Genomic DNA, 17,349 nt, shown 5'->3' with positions numbered 1-17,349 from the left:
TCCCTTTTATAAAGGCACTAATCCCATTCATAGACACTCCACCCTCACGACCTAATCATCTCCCCAAAGGCCTCCATTTCCAGCTACCATCACCTTGGGGATCAGGTTTCAACACAGGAATCTGGGGGAGACACAAACATCAAGACCATAGCAAGGGGAACTAGAAAGGCTTTGGGAGACAAAAAGCCCCACTGGGATCCAAGTCCAGGTCTCTGCCTCCACCTACCCACTGAGCTGCATGGCCTGGCCTGAGAGGACATACTGTCCAATGGCTCAAGAAGAGAGTGACAGCAGTCTTTTGGGGCTTCTCAAAATGTCCCAACGATGGCTCTGCCTCCCTGCCTGAGCCCCCAGCTGCTGTCTCGGTCCCCATTTCTGCAGGATGGTTTCTCCACATCGTCAGTGCCACAGAAGGGGCTCTGAGGGCCTGGACAGGAGGAGCCTGTGACAATGTCACTGACAGCAGCAGACCAACAGCTGTGGCCTTTAGCACCACCACACACCAGCCACATGCTCCAGGGCATGTGTGGAGCCTGTAGACACAGGCACAAGTGCTCCCACACAGAGGGGAACACCATCGAGGGGGTTTAACACAGCACACGCTACCACCCAGTCTCGGGTCTGATGCCAGACAAAGCCTATGAGCTGAACCAAGGCTTCATACTTGCCTGAGCAATCTGAGTGCAGCGTCTAAGGAGCCCACTGGGCGATATATGTAAACACAGTAATCAAGGACTCAAAAGCCGAGTGCAATAATGTGGGAGAAGCCACAGCCGTATTCAGTTCCTGGAAGACCGAGCCGCTCCCTTAGCCGCGTACCCTGCAGAAGCAGCTGGGGAGTTATGGCCCTCATATCCCCAACAACGACGGCATTATATTTTTGGAATGAGAAGGTGCTTTGTTATTGCCAGTGGCTTTCTCCCCTGCAGTTCAAAGCTATTATAAAAAAAAAATGAACACGGATATAGTTCCCCACACTGTGATCTGATAGGAATAGGAGCTTATCCATCCCTCAGCAAACTGCCGATGGTTGCCGTTAGAAATTCCATATTCAGTGATAGTTAAGGATTTTGGAATACACTTTGAACCAAAGAATTCAATCCCTTAAGCAGCCGGCGACAGGCTTCATTTAAGAAATGGAAGGAACAACAGCAGACTCATCTCTGCGGCTGCAGCTCAGAGGTGGCTGGGCCCACAACAGTGTCAGGACAAGCAGCCCACCCCCTCCTCCTACTCCTCAGCTGACCCGAGATGCAAGCAATGCGGACAAAGGCACCACACAACAGGGTTAAGGGACAACACATCCCAGTCCTCCTAGAGGAGGGGGAAGCTCTCCAAGTCTGAAATGCTCCCCCAAAGGTACAATCTTCCCACTCACCACTGCATTCAGAAGCACTGCTCCCACACCACTGAAGGTGCCCAGCACCCCAGGAAAGGAGCCTATCTGTGGACAAAAAACTTCAAATAAACCATGGTCAGAAATCAGCTACGCCTAGGAGTGTGTGAACAAGAAACGCCTACTCCTCTGGAAAAGGGGAAGCCCTCTCCAGAGCAGGGTGGAAAGCAAAAGGAGAAGCACTCCACACAGCCCCCAGGAGGCCCGAGAAGTGCACCCTACGTGACATCTGGAGGAGGCAGCCAGCAAGGAGGTGTTGCCAGGTCACAGGGGCTGCTGGTCTGGGGTTCAGGAAGGGGGCAGCAAGGCCCTGTGCCATCCTCTCTGCTCCTGCACGTGCTCAGCATTCTCCATAATGAAAACTTTAAAAAGTCTCTTGGGAGAAAAGAAATAGAGCTATACTAGTCTAGTTCTTCCAACTTTGTGTGTGTGTGTGTATTTGTGTGCACACATATCCATGTGTGCGTGTGAGCACAAATGTGTTTGTGTGCGTGTGTATTTATGTGCATGCACATGTGCGTATTTATGCATGTGTGTGTTTGTGTATGCCTGAGATCGGGAGTGTCGGGGAAACCAACCCCCCTAGTCCTCACATGGAAAGCAGACCCACACGCAGTGAGTTCATGGTAACATGAAGTCAGCTTCCAGCACAGCCTTCCACTCGGAGCCCAAGGCAGGGCTGGAAATGATCAAAACAGCTGATGCATGAGGTCTGTAAGAGTAGCAAAATCCCAAGACTCTAAAACTCCTCTTCCCTGGACCTACAGCCATGGGGACAACCTGTCAGGACACCTACGGAGCCCCCATAGGCAGGGCCAAACAGTAGATAGGGCAAAACACTGCTGACACCCCGACTGCAAACCCAAATCATACCTGGGGATTCCGTAAGTACAGCCACCATCCCCAGGAGATCTGAAGGTGCGAGCACCAAGACAAGGTAGAAAACCATGTGCTTCTTCCTTGGGGTGTCTGTCACTTCCCACACGGCACTTCCAGGCCACCTCACTTCCCCACTCACCAAAACCCTAAGTCCAACAGGACATAGCCAGGCCTCCTTTGGTCATACAGGCCTTCGGGCAATTTAACCTCTCCAGAGACTCACAAACCTCAGTGAACATCACCAAACCTTACTCCAGGGTTCCCAGGTTTCCATGGCAGCTGAAAACCCCAATCCATCTATGCACAACTATCTCCAAAATGAGGCAGAAAAGTCCCCAGGCCAGGGGAATGCCCTGGACATCCCTGCTCCTGCCCTCTCTCCGCTGAGAGGCAGTATGACAAGGCAGTGAGAAACCAGGGACAGTGTGCCACTGAGAAGGAGCTGTTGATGTGGCCAGGGGACAACGATTGAATTCTTATCTGAAATCACATTCTTAAGAATTATTTTCCATAATTAAAACCGTAGATTTCAAAGCTCTTTGGTTCATCCTTGAGATGAAAGGTATACACCGTATCCCAGCCCTGGCTTTCCTAAAGAGTTTTCTTTCCGTGGCTGCAGTCCAAAGAAGCCCCCCCACACATATCATTCAATGAAGGCCAAGTCAGCTATAAAAAGTCCCACGGGAAAGCAACGGAATGCTTACCTTGGCTTCACATTTCTTGTGGCAGGAATACTTGCAGGCTGGAAAAAAAAAGAGAGAAAGAATGTGTGTCGAGCAGTCTCTCTAGCAAGAATTCTTACATCTTCAAACCCTCTCAATCCTTCAAAGTCTCTGGCTTGAAGATCCCATAGGTGGCCTCTCTCTGGCACGAGGGAGATTTTTACATGTGACACACGGCAGTGTGGACAGAAGGCAGTGAGGACGTGGTGTGCAAGAGCAGAGTTACAACTGTTATCTGTTAGCAACAGCTCAGGTGGCTCAGGTAGGAATGTCTTGGGAGCAGGGTCACGAGCAGATTGGTTTTTCAAGGGGTATGTACGTCCAGCCAAACTGGATCCCTAAAGAAGAATAGTGAATTTCAGCAGCAGAAAGCATTCATGTGTGCCCAGAAATTATAGCTGATCCCTGAAAAAAGAAGAGAAACTGGAAAATGCCCCTTAAGAATCAGAATTTAAAGTGTCCATGAAAGACTGGATTGGAGCCTTTAAATTTGTGAGAAAGTCGTGCATCTGGATTTCGGAAGTGCTTCCACTTCCCGCCTGAGAACTGACTGTCAGAATAAATTCATGTCTAAATTCCTATAGGAGAATCCTTCCAGAGGGGCCATTGTGTGAACGGAGCAAGTCCTGTGTCCCTTCGAGTCCTGTGTCCCTTCGAGTCCTGTGTCCCTTCGGAGGCCCTAACAATGCAATGCAGAGGTGGAACCAATGCGGATTTCACAGGCCCTTCTGCCCAGAGGCTGCAGCTGTGATGATGAGGCATAAACCTCCCCACGAGCACCACGAGCATGCTGCAGGCAGGCCTTGCAGGACAGGGAAAGAGAAATGAAGCAACAACACCTAATAATCCCAACACAGCCTCCTGTGCCAGCTCCAAGGGAGCGTCGGGTACATGCCCTCCCTTCCCCCACGTTTGCCAGCCCACAGGGACAGCTGTGGGAGGAGGGAAAGAGACTTGGTTGGGGAACAGTGACCAAAGCCTCCTATCCAGGCTCTGCCCCTCTAGCTGGGTCTCTGTTTCCTCCCACGGAGCTATCATGGGTCAAATGGAATCCTTCAAGGAACCCTGTTTTGAAACTAGAAAGCAATGTCCACATGCAGAAGTGTGTGGGACCTGAAGACCAAGACATCGGAAGTCAGGGAGAGGGGCCCCATATCCCAGCTCTGCGTGTCGACACCCTGTGAATTTAATCAATGTCTCACTCCCCCTCCTGCACTCTGTTTTCAATGACGTATCAAAGTCAAAAAGGTTTGTGTAGGGTTGAATGAGGATGAAACAGATAAGGTCACTTGCCCATGCCTGGCAATTATTAGAACTCCAGTAGTTACAGCTAGGTTGTTATCTTTGTATGATCTATGTTTTTGAATTGCTGAATTGTCGTTCTATACCTTGAGGTTTGTAAGACTATTCACAAAGACATGTATTTATCCTACACCTTCTAATGGGCAAAACACACAAAGGTGATCAGTGATTTTCAAATCAAGAGAGACTTGCCATTGGGAAACAAGGGGCTTCCACACAAGATTAAAAGTCCAGACAGAAACCATCCCTGGCAGAGGCCAGCACAAAGGACTGAGATAAGGAAAAGGGCGGCGGGCAGGCCTCTGGCCTCTGGCTGAGTGAGAGTCAGGCAAAGAATTCTGCCCACACACGTTTAGCAGCATGTCACAAGACCACGACATCATGCAGCGGTTAGCCTTCCAGATGGCCTGGGTGACCTCATCTCTTGGCCCCCATGCCGGTGTATAGCCCCCTCCCACAGTGAATCAGCTGGCCTGTGTGACAGTGCAACCTGGCAGAGGGGACGGTGTGTGACTTTTGTGGCTAAAAGGCATCATGGCTTCTGTCCTGGTCTCCAGGATCACTCATTCTGAGGACAGCCAGACGCCATGTTGTGAGGACACTCAAGCAGCCCTATGGAGAGGCCCCCATGGAGAGGAGCTGAGGCTTCCCACCAACAGCTGGCCCCAGCTTCCTAGCCACAGAAGTGCGCCACCTCGGAAGCTGGTCTCCAACCCCAACCAAGCCTTCAGATGGTGCAGCCTCTCCAGAGACCCTGAGCCAGAACTGCTCAGTCACCTATGTCCCAAATTTCTGATCATTGACACAGTGGGAGATAACAGATGCTTACTGTTATGCTAAGGTACTAACTTTGGGAATCATTTGTCATGCAACATTCCAACTCAACACAAAAAAATGGCCCTGGTCAGTGCAAGGGTGGCATTGGTATGATACATCCATGGTGGGTGGCCTACTCGGCCACCAGACAGCCATCGGCAACGTAGGGCAAAATCATTAAATTCAATTATCATAGTGAAATCATATAAACTGCCGATGAGCCAAGACTACAATCCTGAGAGGCAGGGCCATTGTTTCTGGTATGTAGACAAGTGACCCTCAAAGTTTTACATATGTTTGGACTAGGACTTCACACTCAATTGCCAGCAGTATGGGTAATCCTCAGAGTAGCAAGTCCACCGTCAATCTATCTGTGGCCCAGCTCTGGTCAGCACCACACCAGGCAGTATACAAGATACTTTCCCGTATGTTACTGCACTTGCTCCTCGTAAGCACCTCTCGGGGAGAAACTGTAAGGGTGACTCAGCCAAGAGGGCAGCCGTGGTCCATGAAGGTAGGACTCCAGCCCGTCTGCGCATCAAATTCAGTGTTTTCATCCACCCATACTCTCCCTGCCTTTCTGACATATTACAAAATATGAATCGAACAGTGCCCAGGCCCAGCTTCCTATCCTGCCACCCACAGGAGACAGCCCCCTGCCTGCCCTACCCCTGCCTGCCCTAACCCTGCCCATACCAACCTCAGCTCCTCATTCACACCATCCTGCACCCACCTCCTGGGCCCAGCTCAGCTGCCTCCATTCCTGAATTCACACCCTTCTGTGCCACTGACCCATCATGGCAGGTCATCACGGCTTGTCATATCATGATGATCTCCCTGTGTCCATCTCTCCCGATGGGCTGCAAGCTCATCAAGCGACAGCGTCTCTGTGGTGCATGACCAGGGTCTCACAATAGCAGCACTAACAGGAGTGACAGGCAGCTGATACACTCAGCACCTAAAAGCTTGAACTGCATGGGTATTACCAAATTTCCACCACACCCTGGAAAGAAGCTACCTATCTTCGCCTGTTTTACTAATGTGAGACTGGGGTTTGTGGATGAGATGGAGGATTCATGTGCTGGACAACTGTGTCCCAATCCTGACCTGTTCCAGGTCTGCCTTCAGAAGCCCATAGCCAGCAGGCCCACACGCTGTGGAGACCTCATTACCTGATCACCACTTAGGGATTTGGGGCTGTGAAGGTGTTGGCCACAAGGGAGGCTCCAAAACAGCAGAAGAACTTCACACCAAAATCCATCTCTAAAGCCCACAGGCCCAGAAGAGGCCACAGGTCACTTTGACCCTCAGCCACGCAGACCTGCCTCTTTTTTGGAATAGCACTTGTGTGAGCTGGCAGCTAAACTAGCCACCTTCTCAGGGAATGTCATTTTTATTTGAAAGAACTCCTAGCAGACAAAATGCGGTTATTCAGACTCGAGTGCTTGTCATTTTCTCAAAAATGAAGTGAGTCTGTCATCATAAACCAATGTCAAAATTTGAGATTTCAAGTGAAAATTAGAATTTTAGAAGACTAGTACCCAGGCCAGATGCGGTGGCTCACACGTGTAATCTCAACACTTTGGGAGGCTGAGGCGGGCAGATCACTTGAGGTCAGGAGTTTGAGACTAACCTGGCCAACATAGTGAAACACCATCTCTACTAAAAATACAAAAAATTAGCTGGGCATGATGATGCATGTCTGTAATCCCAGCTACTTGGGAGGCTGAGGCACATGAATCTCCTGAACCCAGGAGGCAGAGGTTGCAATGAGCTAAGATCATGCCCTGGGTGACAGAGTAAGACTCTGTCTTAAAAAAAAAAAAAGACTTGTACCCATCACCAGGGCCTAACAACTCCTAGGACATTTCTGTTAAAATCAACAATAATATTAACAAATGTGGGGATTTTCCTGAGACTGTATAACAAATATGTCAACATTTAGAAGTTCTGCAAAACTGTCAGTGAACCAATAATTTCCAAATGTCCAGTGCGTGGTGTTCCACACCGGGTAAAAGATGCACTTGGTGTGCAAGACAGGCCAGTGGATTTTAATAAAACAGAGTAGGAAAAACTCTACTGATACAATTTCAGATTCCGCAGTGAAATTGAACTTCAAGCAACTGTCACTTGAGTTCTGGTGTAGAATCAAAATGGATTATCTACAATGGCCTGAAAAGCCTATTAAAATGCTTCCTTTTCCAAGTAGATATGTTTATGGTGCTAGATTGTCTTCAACGCTTCAAACCAAACATTGCAGAAGACTGCATGCAGGGGGAACCAGCCTCTTGATTAAGGCTGCGTAACAGAATCACAAAAAAAATGCCCCTCCTCTCATTTTGTTGTTTTGAAACATACAGTTATTTTTTATTAAGCATATGTTCATTTTAACATATAATTGGTTCATTACCATTGCTTTTAACTGACTTAAATATTTTAAATACTCATCAGTTTCCCATTTCTAATAGGGTAAATCGTGATGAATACAAACCACACTGACAGGAGCCCTTTAGGGTCTTCTAGGACCCTAGCAGTGGGTGCCCGAGACCCTCAGCGCGAGGGCAACCCCGTTCATTCTCCTTGCCTGAGGCTCTCAGAATGGGGTAAGGACCCAATTTTGACCAACAGAAAGGTAAGTGAATTCTCCCAGGGGCTTCTGGCGCAGACCTTCCCACTCCTGTGAACGAAGCAAGAGAAGGAAAATGCCTCAGCCTCTGGAACCTCCCCCTCTGAGCACAGAGCTGGACCCACAGGAAGAACCTGGAGAACTCAGGCTGCAGAACCGGGGCCCAGGCACACTGCCCGGAGCCCGCCGGCCGCCGCACCTCCCCCTGCAGAAGACACATGCCCTGCTGGCTGGGAGAGGCTCCATCCATGCAGCCCCGTTATTGGCTGCTACGGTGCCTTCCACTAAGCTCCATGTACTTTAGACGCCTTGTTCCACCTGTTCCCATGGGGACCAGGGAGAAAGGCACATTCTCACTCCGTTGTACGAATAGCAAACTGCAGCACAGAGCGGAAGCTGCCTGCCCTGGGCGACAGAGCAGGTTAAGCAGTGACACCAGCTGCCAGCCCAGCTCTACGTGGGCAGAGCCCACCTCCCAGAGCTGGACTGGAACACCCAGTGAGCTGGTGTGCAAAGGCTCTTCTGTGCCTGGTGCAAAAACTGGGGCTCCACATGCGTGAGCCCACTAAAGCAAATATCTACCATAAGCTACACACCATGACCAGGAGCAGGTGTCCAGGGACCTCAGGAGTCTGAACTCACATGCTCACTCCAGCCCCTCTCCAAAGATCCGTGCCAGTCATGTCCCCTCTGGCACCCATTTCCCCTTCTGTAATTAGGAGTAGAACAGGGTGATAGCCAAGATTCCTCTCTGCCATGAAAAGAAAAGTTTACCTAAGCAATAAAAAGATAAAATAACATATATATACAAACAAAATATTAGGTAGCTGTTGAAAAATTATGATCTTAAACTATTTCACATGTGAGAGTTCTTATAAAAGGCAAGGCTAACAGATATACAGCGCTCTGTGTTGTATGAAATAAACTTTGTGACAGACAGACATATGCAGTGGCCTCATCCATAGGAGAGAAAATGACACTGGAGAGACACATCACAACTCAGAAAGAAAGGAGGAGCCAGATAATAAAACTGGGAACACTGGTTACTCCATGAAAAACAACATAATAATAATAACAGAAATACTGTGAATTTTAGATGCATCAATCATGGAACTGATTCGGAATTGGAAAAGCTGAAATGAATATTAGAATAAATATCAGAGAACATCTTTGTGACCTTGGAGAAGGGCAGGCATTCTAAAACAAGGAACAAGAGTATGAACTAAATGAAAAGATGAGTAGATCTGAACAAACCAAACATTACAACTTTTGTGTGACAAACAGGCCACAAACAAACTTAGACAAGCAACTGACTGGAATGTTTGCAATGTACAAAGTGGAAAGATAAGAAACTGACCTTTTCGGAGGACAAATGTCATCAGAAATTGGCAAAAGTTCTGCCTAATATCACAGATAAGATTTAGTATTCATAATATAGTGAAGTCTTAGAAATTTAAAAAAATGATTTTTAAATTTATTAATTTTCAAAATGTTATTTATTTTTTTTTTTCTTTTTAAAGATGAGGTCTCACTCTGTCACCCAGGCTGGAGTGCAGTGGCATGATCACAGCTCACTGCAGCCTCAAATTTCCAGGCGCAAGCAATCCTCCAGCCTCAGCCTCTGGAGTAGCTGGGACCACTGGCGCGTGCCACTGTGCAGGCCAATTTTTAAATTTTTTGTAGAAATGGGGTCTTGTTTTGTTGCCTAGGCTGGTCTCGAACTCCCGGTTTCAGTCGATTCTCCTGCCTCGGCGTCCCAAAATGCTGGGATTACAAGCATAAGCCACCTCACCACGCCCTAAAATAATCTAATTTGTAAATAAGCAATGAGCAAAGGATTTGAAAGGCTACTTTGCTAAGTAAACAGAAATGCTGCAGGCAGCTTTTCTGTATCTTTTTAGATGTTCAACCTCATGTAATCACCAGATGAATGAAAAACATAATGAAAAGGAGACATCACTTTTCATCCATCAACTTGCAAAACTGAAAAGCTGAAAAATCTCAAGTGAGAGTCAATGACATTCCATGCAAGTAGGCTCCACCAAAAGCGTTTTCCTGTAAGGAGCCTGTCCCTTCTCCAGCCCAGCTTACCCTCCAGCGTCTGAGCTGGTGTGTGGCAGGCCCCTTCTCAGGGCTTTGCCTGAACACTCAGCTCCACAGCTGACAGTTTGCAAACCACACATCAGTTCCCTTGTCAGACGAGGTTTCCAGACTCATGTTTAAGAATCCTGGCTCCCGCTGCAGCAGTTACAGCACAGAGCTGTCTGGCTTGCAAACGCCCAACATTTTTATATGTTGTCTTGGAACTGCTATTCTTCACAACGTCTCCACGAGCCTTGGGAATCCAGGCCACTGTCTTACAGGGTTGTCAGAATCTTTTATACAACACTCGACACATATTGACCAAGTTATAAACAAGCCTGTGAGTCACCCTCTGCTTCTCCTAGCATCAACTGTCAAGTTTGCCAGCCTCTCTGTGTCCCAGTAACAGGCTCCACAAGGCAGGAGGGGAGTGACTGACCCACAGCGGGGGACCGCCAGACAAGGCCTGCCCAATGCCCACATTCACTGCTCGACCCCATGACCCCATTGTTGCCTTGTTAGTTTTAAATAACTACCATGTTCTCCTGGAGTCCTAATACTGCACCTGGCCCAAAGCAAAAAACACACACCTACCGACCTGCCCGTCTATCTCCAAACTTTTATCTGTAATCACTTAGTGTATTGCTGACTCTGTCAGACTCAAAGACAGGACACAAAACTCTCATCTTTCTCTCCTAGCAGGTGCTTAATAATGTTGGGTTAACCGTGTGGAATAACCCATTACCAACTCTTTCTTACAAAACTCCCTTCATTCCATTTTCCCTCTGGTCTCCTTTCTCAGCTTTCTCCTTGCTTCTTTTCTCCTTTCTCCTTGCTTCCTTTCTCAACTCTCATCTCCTTTAGGCCTTCCCTACAGCTGTCTCTCTTGTTGCAGTGCTTCTTTATTCTGTGCCATCCTGTCTCGTTCCATGATAGTCTCGCTGATTCCACTATTAGATCCCAGAAAACTATCTCTCAAATGGGGAGCATTTATGCGTGGTCTGACCCTGGATCCTCCCTGGATCTACCTTCTTCCAGGGACCAAGTCCCACAAAACTTGTAACTTTTGGGGCCGAATCTACTTAATTCCAGAATGCCAAGACTCACCCATAACAGCGCCTTCCTCTGTCCTCTGTGAAATACAACCAGTTTGGGATATCAGTGGCAACTGGACCATGTTAGGCCACCCAAGGGAACTCAGTGACATGTAGTGAGAACGGGTTGCCTCAGAGTCCTAACTGATGGTATGAGCACACCAGCAAGGTTTTGAGCAGTGTAAGAAAAACCACAACAGGACACTTAACCCCATTGCTCAATGTCATTTCTATCTTTTCTTTCCCTTACTTAAAGTTCCAAGAGTAGAGATAACAGGGCCCTTACATGTTAACATAACAGTTTTTAAAACATGAAATGTTTTCTTTCAACTTAACCACACATGAAATTTGCATTTAACTAGGAGGTTAAAATGTGAAAGTCAGGGACCTGAAAGTCCAAGGATGAGCCAGAAAAGGAATGGTAGAAATACTGGCCTGCATCACAGAATATGCCCCTAACCCTTCTCCATCTATCATCACCATCAGTATCATTACGATCAGCATCATCATCACAATCGTTACCATTGCCATTGTTACTGTCACCATCAACTACACTATCACTATCACCATCACCAGTCACAGCACTATCATTACTGTCATCACCATCATCATCACCATCATTGTCACCATTCATCAACATCGTCACCATCACCATCATCATGTCAACATAATCACCAGTGCCGCTGTCACCATCAGCCACACCATCACCATCATCATCTCCATCAATTACACCATCACCACTCACCATCACCATCATGATCATCTTCACCATCACCATCTTCACCAACATCATACTATCATCATCACCATCCTCATCAACACCATCATCACTAATATACCACCATCATCAATTACGCCACCATCCACCATCACCATCATCGTTACCATCATCACCATCAATTACAATATCATTATCAGCATACCATTGTCACCCTCATCACCATCACTAACAACATCATCATCATCATCGTCATTACTGACACCATTGAACACTTTCTGGAGCTCCTCAGTGTTTGTGTTTCATGTGTATTTACCCTGCTATTCCCCACAATGACTCTAAGCAGAAAGAGGCAGAGCAGGAATGCTGGCAGGCTGTCTCCACCATCCACCTCAGCTCCACCATGCTCTACTGCTTCCCCAGAAATAAGCCAAAGAAAGAACACCTCTACCAAAACGTCACATCACTGTGATGCATGATTACTTACATAATCTATGTAAAGGGAATACCTTGTTGTCTCCAGGTAGCATGTACACAAAGGGATCAAAATGCAAAAGTGTATGACATATGTGAATTATTAGTAGAGAACACTATGAAATTGTCTATTTGTGGAGTGGTCTCTATATAGTCTATTAAGAAAGAGAAAATCCTAGAGATTAACTACTCTAATGTACAAATTGTAAAGATCACGGCACTGAGGAACAGAAATAGGGTGCAACTGTCCAGGGCCACAGCTTCCTGTGGAGCAGCCCATCCCTGACTCTGCCAGGCTCCCATCTACACTTGCAGTGACTGCCAGGACCCCATCTCAACTCAGTGAGCAGAGTCCTCACATCCAGTGACTGCCAGGACCCCATCTCAACTCAGTGAGCAGCATCCTCTCATCCTGCCTCTGCCTTGTCTACACCTGCAGTGACTATCAGGACCCCATGTCAACTCAATGAGCTGCAGCATCCCCACATCCTGCCTCTACCCCATCTACACCCACAGTGACTGTGCCCGGCTCCCGGCTCCAACTCAATAAGCAGCGTCCCTACCCTGCTAATGCCCCATCTACACATGCGGCAGCACCTAAGGAGATGCGCCAGGTCCATCCTCCTCCTCCTACACTGACAAGAGCAATGGCTAAAATGATTTCCTGTGAAGATACACAAACACACACAAATAAAAATCTAGCTCATGTGGGTCAGGTGCAGTGGCTCACGGCTATAATCCCAGCACTTTAGGAGGCCGAGGTGGGTGGATCATCTGAGGTCAGGAGTTCAAGACCAGCCTGGCCAACACGGTGAAACCCCACCTCTACTAAAACTACAAAAATTAGCCGGGTGTGGTGGTGGGCGCCTGTAATCCCAGCTACTCGGGAAGCTGAGGCAGGAGAATCACTTGAACCTGGGAGGCGGAGGTTGCAGTGAGCCGAGACCACAGCATTGCACTCCAGCCTGGGCAACAAGAGCAAAACTCCATCTCAAAAACAAACAAACAAACAAAAATCTAGCTCATGTGTTGTATCCCAGTTCAGCCTAGTGTACTTACACAGGCTCTTTTTCCTTCACAGTGTCATGGGGCGTGCCAATTCTATGGTCCTACTGGGGCCTGGCCAATGTTGACTGAAGACAAGAACGCCCAACCTTGCAATAGAAACCCTGCTGTGCTGTTTTCCTGGATGGTCTCCACAAGCCCCGTTTCAAATCACACTCATCTTACCAGGGCTACCAGCCACAGCATCCTGCAGCCCCACGCTTGACAAAAGAAACCTAGAGGAAAGGTGTCATTACCAATCTTTACCCGCAAAAGCCACCCACAGGGCAAGCCTCAGATAAGTCTCATCGGGAAAGGGAAGGGGAAGAGCTCACCCGCAGGGACCTTCACCACCTCCAACAAACCAGATGTTTGTAAAGATGCAAAGTTAACCACAAGTTAATACTCACCAAACTAAATACTTCTGCCTTTTATTCCCTCATTAGTTCCACCGGTATTCATTAATACCCACAGCTGAAACATTTTGTAAGCCTATAAATATGTCCTGGACACCTACAACAGGGCAGAAACTGATCTGGGCCTGGATACAATTGGGAACACAGAAAACATTCATGAATGTACACTGCAGTGCAAGAGGAAAGGAAAATCAACACGAACCGTAGATTCAATCAGGATGACCTGAGGTACAGGAAAGTAACTCCAGGAAGGTGCAGAGGGAGCCTAAAGGCGGAGGGAGGGTTCCACACTCATTTCTGTATCAGGGGTCAAGAAAAGTCTGAAGAGACAAGAAGAAAAATAGCAGCAAATGGGTGAGAAGGTGACAGGGAGCTGGGTCACACAGCCTCAGGGAGGCCAGCACCCAAAAGGCGCTATAAAATTAATTGTTGAGGGCATCAACCAATCAATAATCAATCAAGAATCAGTCAACAATCAATAATCAATCAATCAAGAATCAGTCAACCAAGATAGTCACTCTCACAAACTCCAGTATTTGCACAGGCCTTTGTGGCAGGTCGACTGGGGTTGCGGAGACCCCAAGGCTCTTGGCTGCACCCAGACTGCCTCCCACAGCACCATTTCCTCAGCCAGGTGCCTCCTAAAAGGGAAGTTAAACCCTCCAGACCACCCTCTGTTGAACACGAACTCAGGAATGGGGATAAGGCTCAAGATGCTCCCATTCGAGCCAGAGCAGCCCTCTCTGTGCGCCCGTGTGGCACAGGTAGGATTCGATGTCACTGCATGGTCCCTCCGCTGATGTCAGAGAGCGGCCATCTCCATGCTCTTATCTATTTGCTGTTCTCACTCTCTTCACAGATCCTCACCTCCCCACGCCAGATCTGCCCAAGAACACTGAACCACACTTCAAGACAACAGCCCCTAAAAACTCTTGAAGTTTTCATCCCCAGATATTCAGTTTTACTCTTTCTCTCTCATTCTTTCCACGTAATGATTTTCTTTTCTCGAAAAATTATCGTTGGGGCCAGGCACAGCGGCCGACGCCTGAATTCCCAGCACTTTGGGAGGCGAAGTTGGCAGGCTTATTTGAGGTTATGAGTTGGAAAACAGCCTGGGCAACAGTAAGACCCCCATCTCTATAAGAAAGAATATAAATAAATAAGTAAATAAATAAATAAATAAATAAATAAATCATTATCTCCCTCAAGGGATTCTTATCGTATGGGCATGATTCACGTGCTCAGACATGAATCTGATCCTCACACAACCCCTTGATGAGTTTCAGTTATTGTCCTCATGTGGCAGACCAAGAAACTGAAGCACAGAGAGGCAGTGGAGCTGAGGTCTGAACTCACATCAGCCTGGCTCTGGAGATCACAGGTTTAACCTTTGAGCCTCTCAGAAATCAATCAAGGTGGACTTAATCTTCACAAATAGGACACTGAATCAGCTGCGGCACTGACTAATGTTGATGAAGCACTCAGGAGCTGACAGAGTCCTTTTACGTCCCTTGACTCACATGTTCCTCCGAACAGCCTGTGAGTAGGGCCAGCCAGGCCTTACTGCCCACTTCACAGTCCAGAGAATCAAGCCCAGAGTCAGTGAGACCCGCTGGGGCCCCACCTGCTGCTTCGTCTCGGGGCGCCAGCTCCCATCCCTAACATTACTTACATAATCTATGTATAGGACGTACCTTGTTGTCTCTTTACCTTGTTGTCAACCTGCCCCCCATTTAAGATATCCCCCCCAACACACGGCACAGGTGCAAAGGAGAATGTCTCTGCATCTCCATCAGATATTCAAAGGGATCATAATATAGAATATTGCAAAATGAAAGGAAAGAAAGAAGATGGTACCAATCCCTCAAAAACATCTTAAGTCTAACTCAGGAAACCCTCTTAGTAATTGTCTACTTCAAATACACGTTTGGAAGGAAACAAGTCCCCCACCTCACTCTGTGTGTGAGCAGACCCCAGCAGTGGGGCCACTCATCACCATGTAAACCAAGAGCACCCTCCCAAGAACCCCAGTCCCCCACACACATGGGTGTGACTGTCCAGGACTTCTTTGTCCCTCGCTAGCCCAGCAGCCTGGTGGCAGATGTCCACCTGTGTGTGGGTGGCCAGCACCTGACACAGTAGGCACCTCCTAGACCCATGCTAGCCACAGTGAGCTGGTTGGAGGGGTGAGAGTGATAGGGGAGCCTGCCTATCCATGCTCACCCTAGGTTAGGGGCCATCTGGCTGAGTCACGCAGAGGCCAGGCTTCGACCCCATCCTCTGGAAAAGAGCTCCTCACATTTCTTTTTTTTTTTTTTTTTTTTTTGAGACGGAGTCTCTCTCTGTTGCCCAGGCTGGAGTGCAGTGGCGCAATCTCGGCTCACTGCAAGCTCTGCCTCCCGGGTTCATGCCATTCTCCTGCCTCAGCCTCCCGAGTAGCTGGGACTACAGGCGCCCACCACCACGTCCGCTAATTTTTTGTATTTTTTTTAGTAGAGACGGGGTTTCACCATGTTATCCAGGATGGTCTCAATCTCCCGACCTAGTGATCTGCCCACCTCAGCCTCCCAAAGTGCTGGGATTACAGGCGTGAGCCACTGCGCCCGGCCGCTCCTCACATTTCTTAACACTTCAGGCCTGCCAGTGTCCCAGGGTTGCCGATACCCACGTGCACTCCGTGAAGCACAGCACTGCCTCTTCCCTGGCTTCGAGGATGTGGAATCAGAAGTTGCCACTTGGCCTTGTCCCCCTGACACACCTAGGCAGACCTTGCGCACCCAGAGAGCAGCATTATATCCATCTGAATAAACCGACAGAAAACAACCCCACAACTTAACATAAAATTCCAGATCACAGTTACTGCAAAACAAATACTTGGATTTATGAGCTTGGCTACATTACTCAGTGAGTTTTAAGAATCAAAATCCACCAGCACAATCAACTAACACAACCCAGACGTCCCTGGCATGCAGAAACCCCAAATCCTGACAACCCAGACCGTTGAGAAACATCTGGGAGGGGTCCAGGCCTTCTTCCCAGCCACAGAGTTAGAAAACAGGAAGGATTTCAGTCAAAACCCACGAGTAAAGTCCGTGTGGAGGCGGCTGAGAAAGGCTTTGTATTGCAACAGAGGAGCAGAATTTAGAGGCAGGGAAGTGCTGCTTCCCATCGGATAACCACCACCGACCAGAAATTACTCAGATGAAATTTGACCTGGGCGCCTCCTTCCCCTTTGGGAGCTTCTGGAAGATTCTGTCGTGTTGCCACCTCTCTGGATGGGGCAAGTCTGATGGGAGGGCTGAGCTCAGTTCCCCGGTGGGAGTCAACCCCAGGGTGGGGCTGGGCTTGGCCTCAGGATGGGAGACTCACCACCTCCAATTGTTCTGGAAAGAACTTTGGAAATAACATCTGGAGCCATTTCACATGGATCTGCCAGAGAAGAGCAGATCAATGAGCCAGGTGTTTATCTGCACAAATTCATCTGGATTGTCATGCAACTTACATTCCCTGTGCACCTACTGGGCTCTAGGCCCTTTGCTGAGACTCAGGATACCCAAGTAACAGCAGTGCATCGCATCATAGTGGGGGCAGTCGGCCCAGGGAAGCAGATACATTCACAAACAAATGATCAGAATACAGCAGTTCCTCCATCGTCCTGACGATGCCCACACTTCCTGCCCACCCACCTCCCCAGAATTGCCTGTCCCTCCTCTGTGCTCCCAGGGCGGCTGCAAATACCTCTGATAAAGCACTCCTCACACGGGATCCTGTTCGTGCTCA

General features: G+C 48.3%; 1 protein-coding gene across 14 annotated transcripts in view; it reads right to left on the bottom strand.

Moving 5' to 3' along the window:
• Positions 1-17,349, bottom strand: part of TNS3 (tensin 3) — a 308,196-nt gene that overhangs the window by 230,032 nt on the left and 60,815 nt on the right. For all 14 annotated transcript variants that reach the window (XM_063667331.1, XM_063667329.1, XM_063667338.1 and 11 more), the window contains one exon: positions 2,980-3,017. In XM_063667331.1, the coding sequence (XP_063523401.1) occupies positions 2,980-3,017 (38 nt within the window). The remainder of the gene's footprint in view (positions 1-2,979; positions 3,018-17,349) is intronic.

This window comes from Pongo pygmaeus, chromosome 6 (assembly GCF_028885625.2).
Source record: "Pongo pygmaeus isolate AG05252 chromosome 6, NHGRI_mPonPyg2-v2.0_pri, whole genome shotgun sequence".
NCBI classification, from domain to species: Eukaryota; Metazoa; Chordata; class Mammalia; order Primates; family Hominidae; genus Pongo; species Pongo pygmaeus.
The sequence above is the reverse complement of the archived record's forward strand: the minus strand, read 5'-3'. Positions and strand labels throughout refer to the sequence as shown.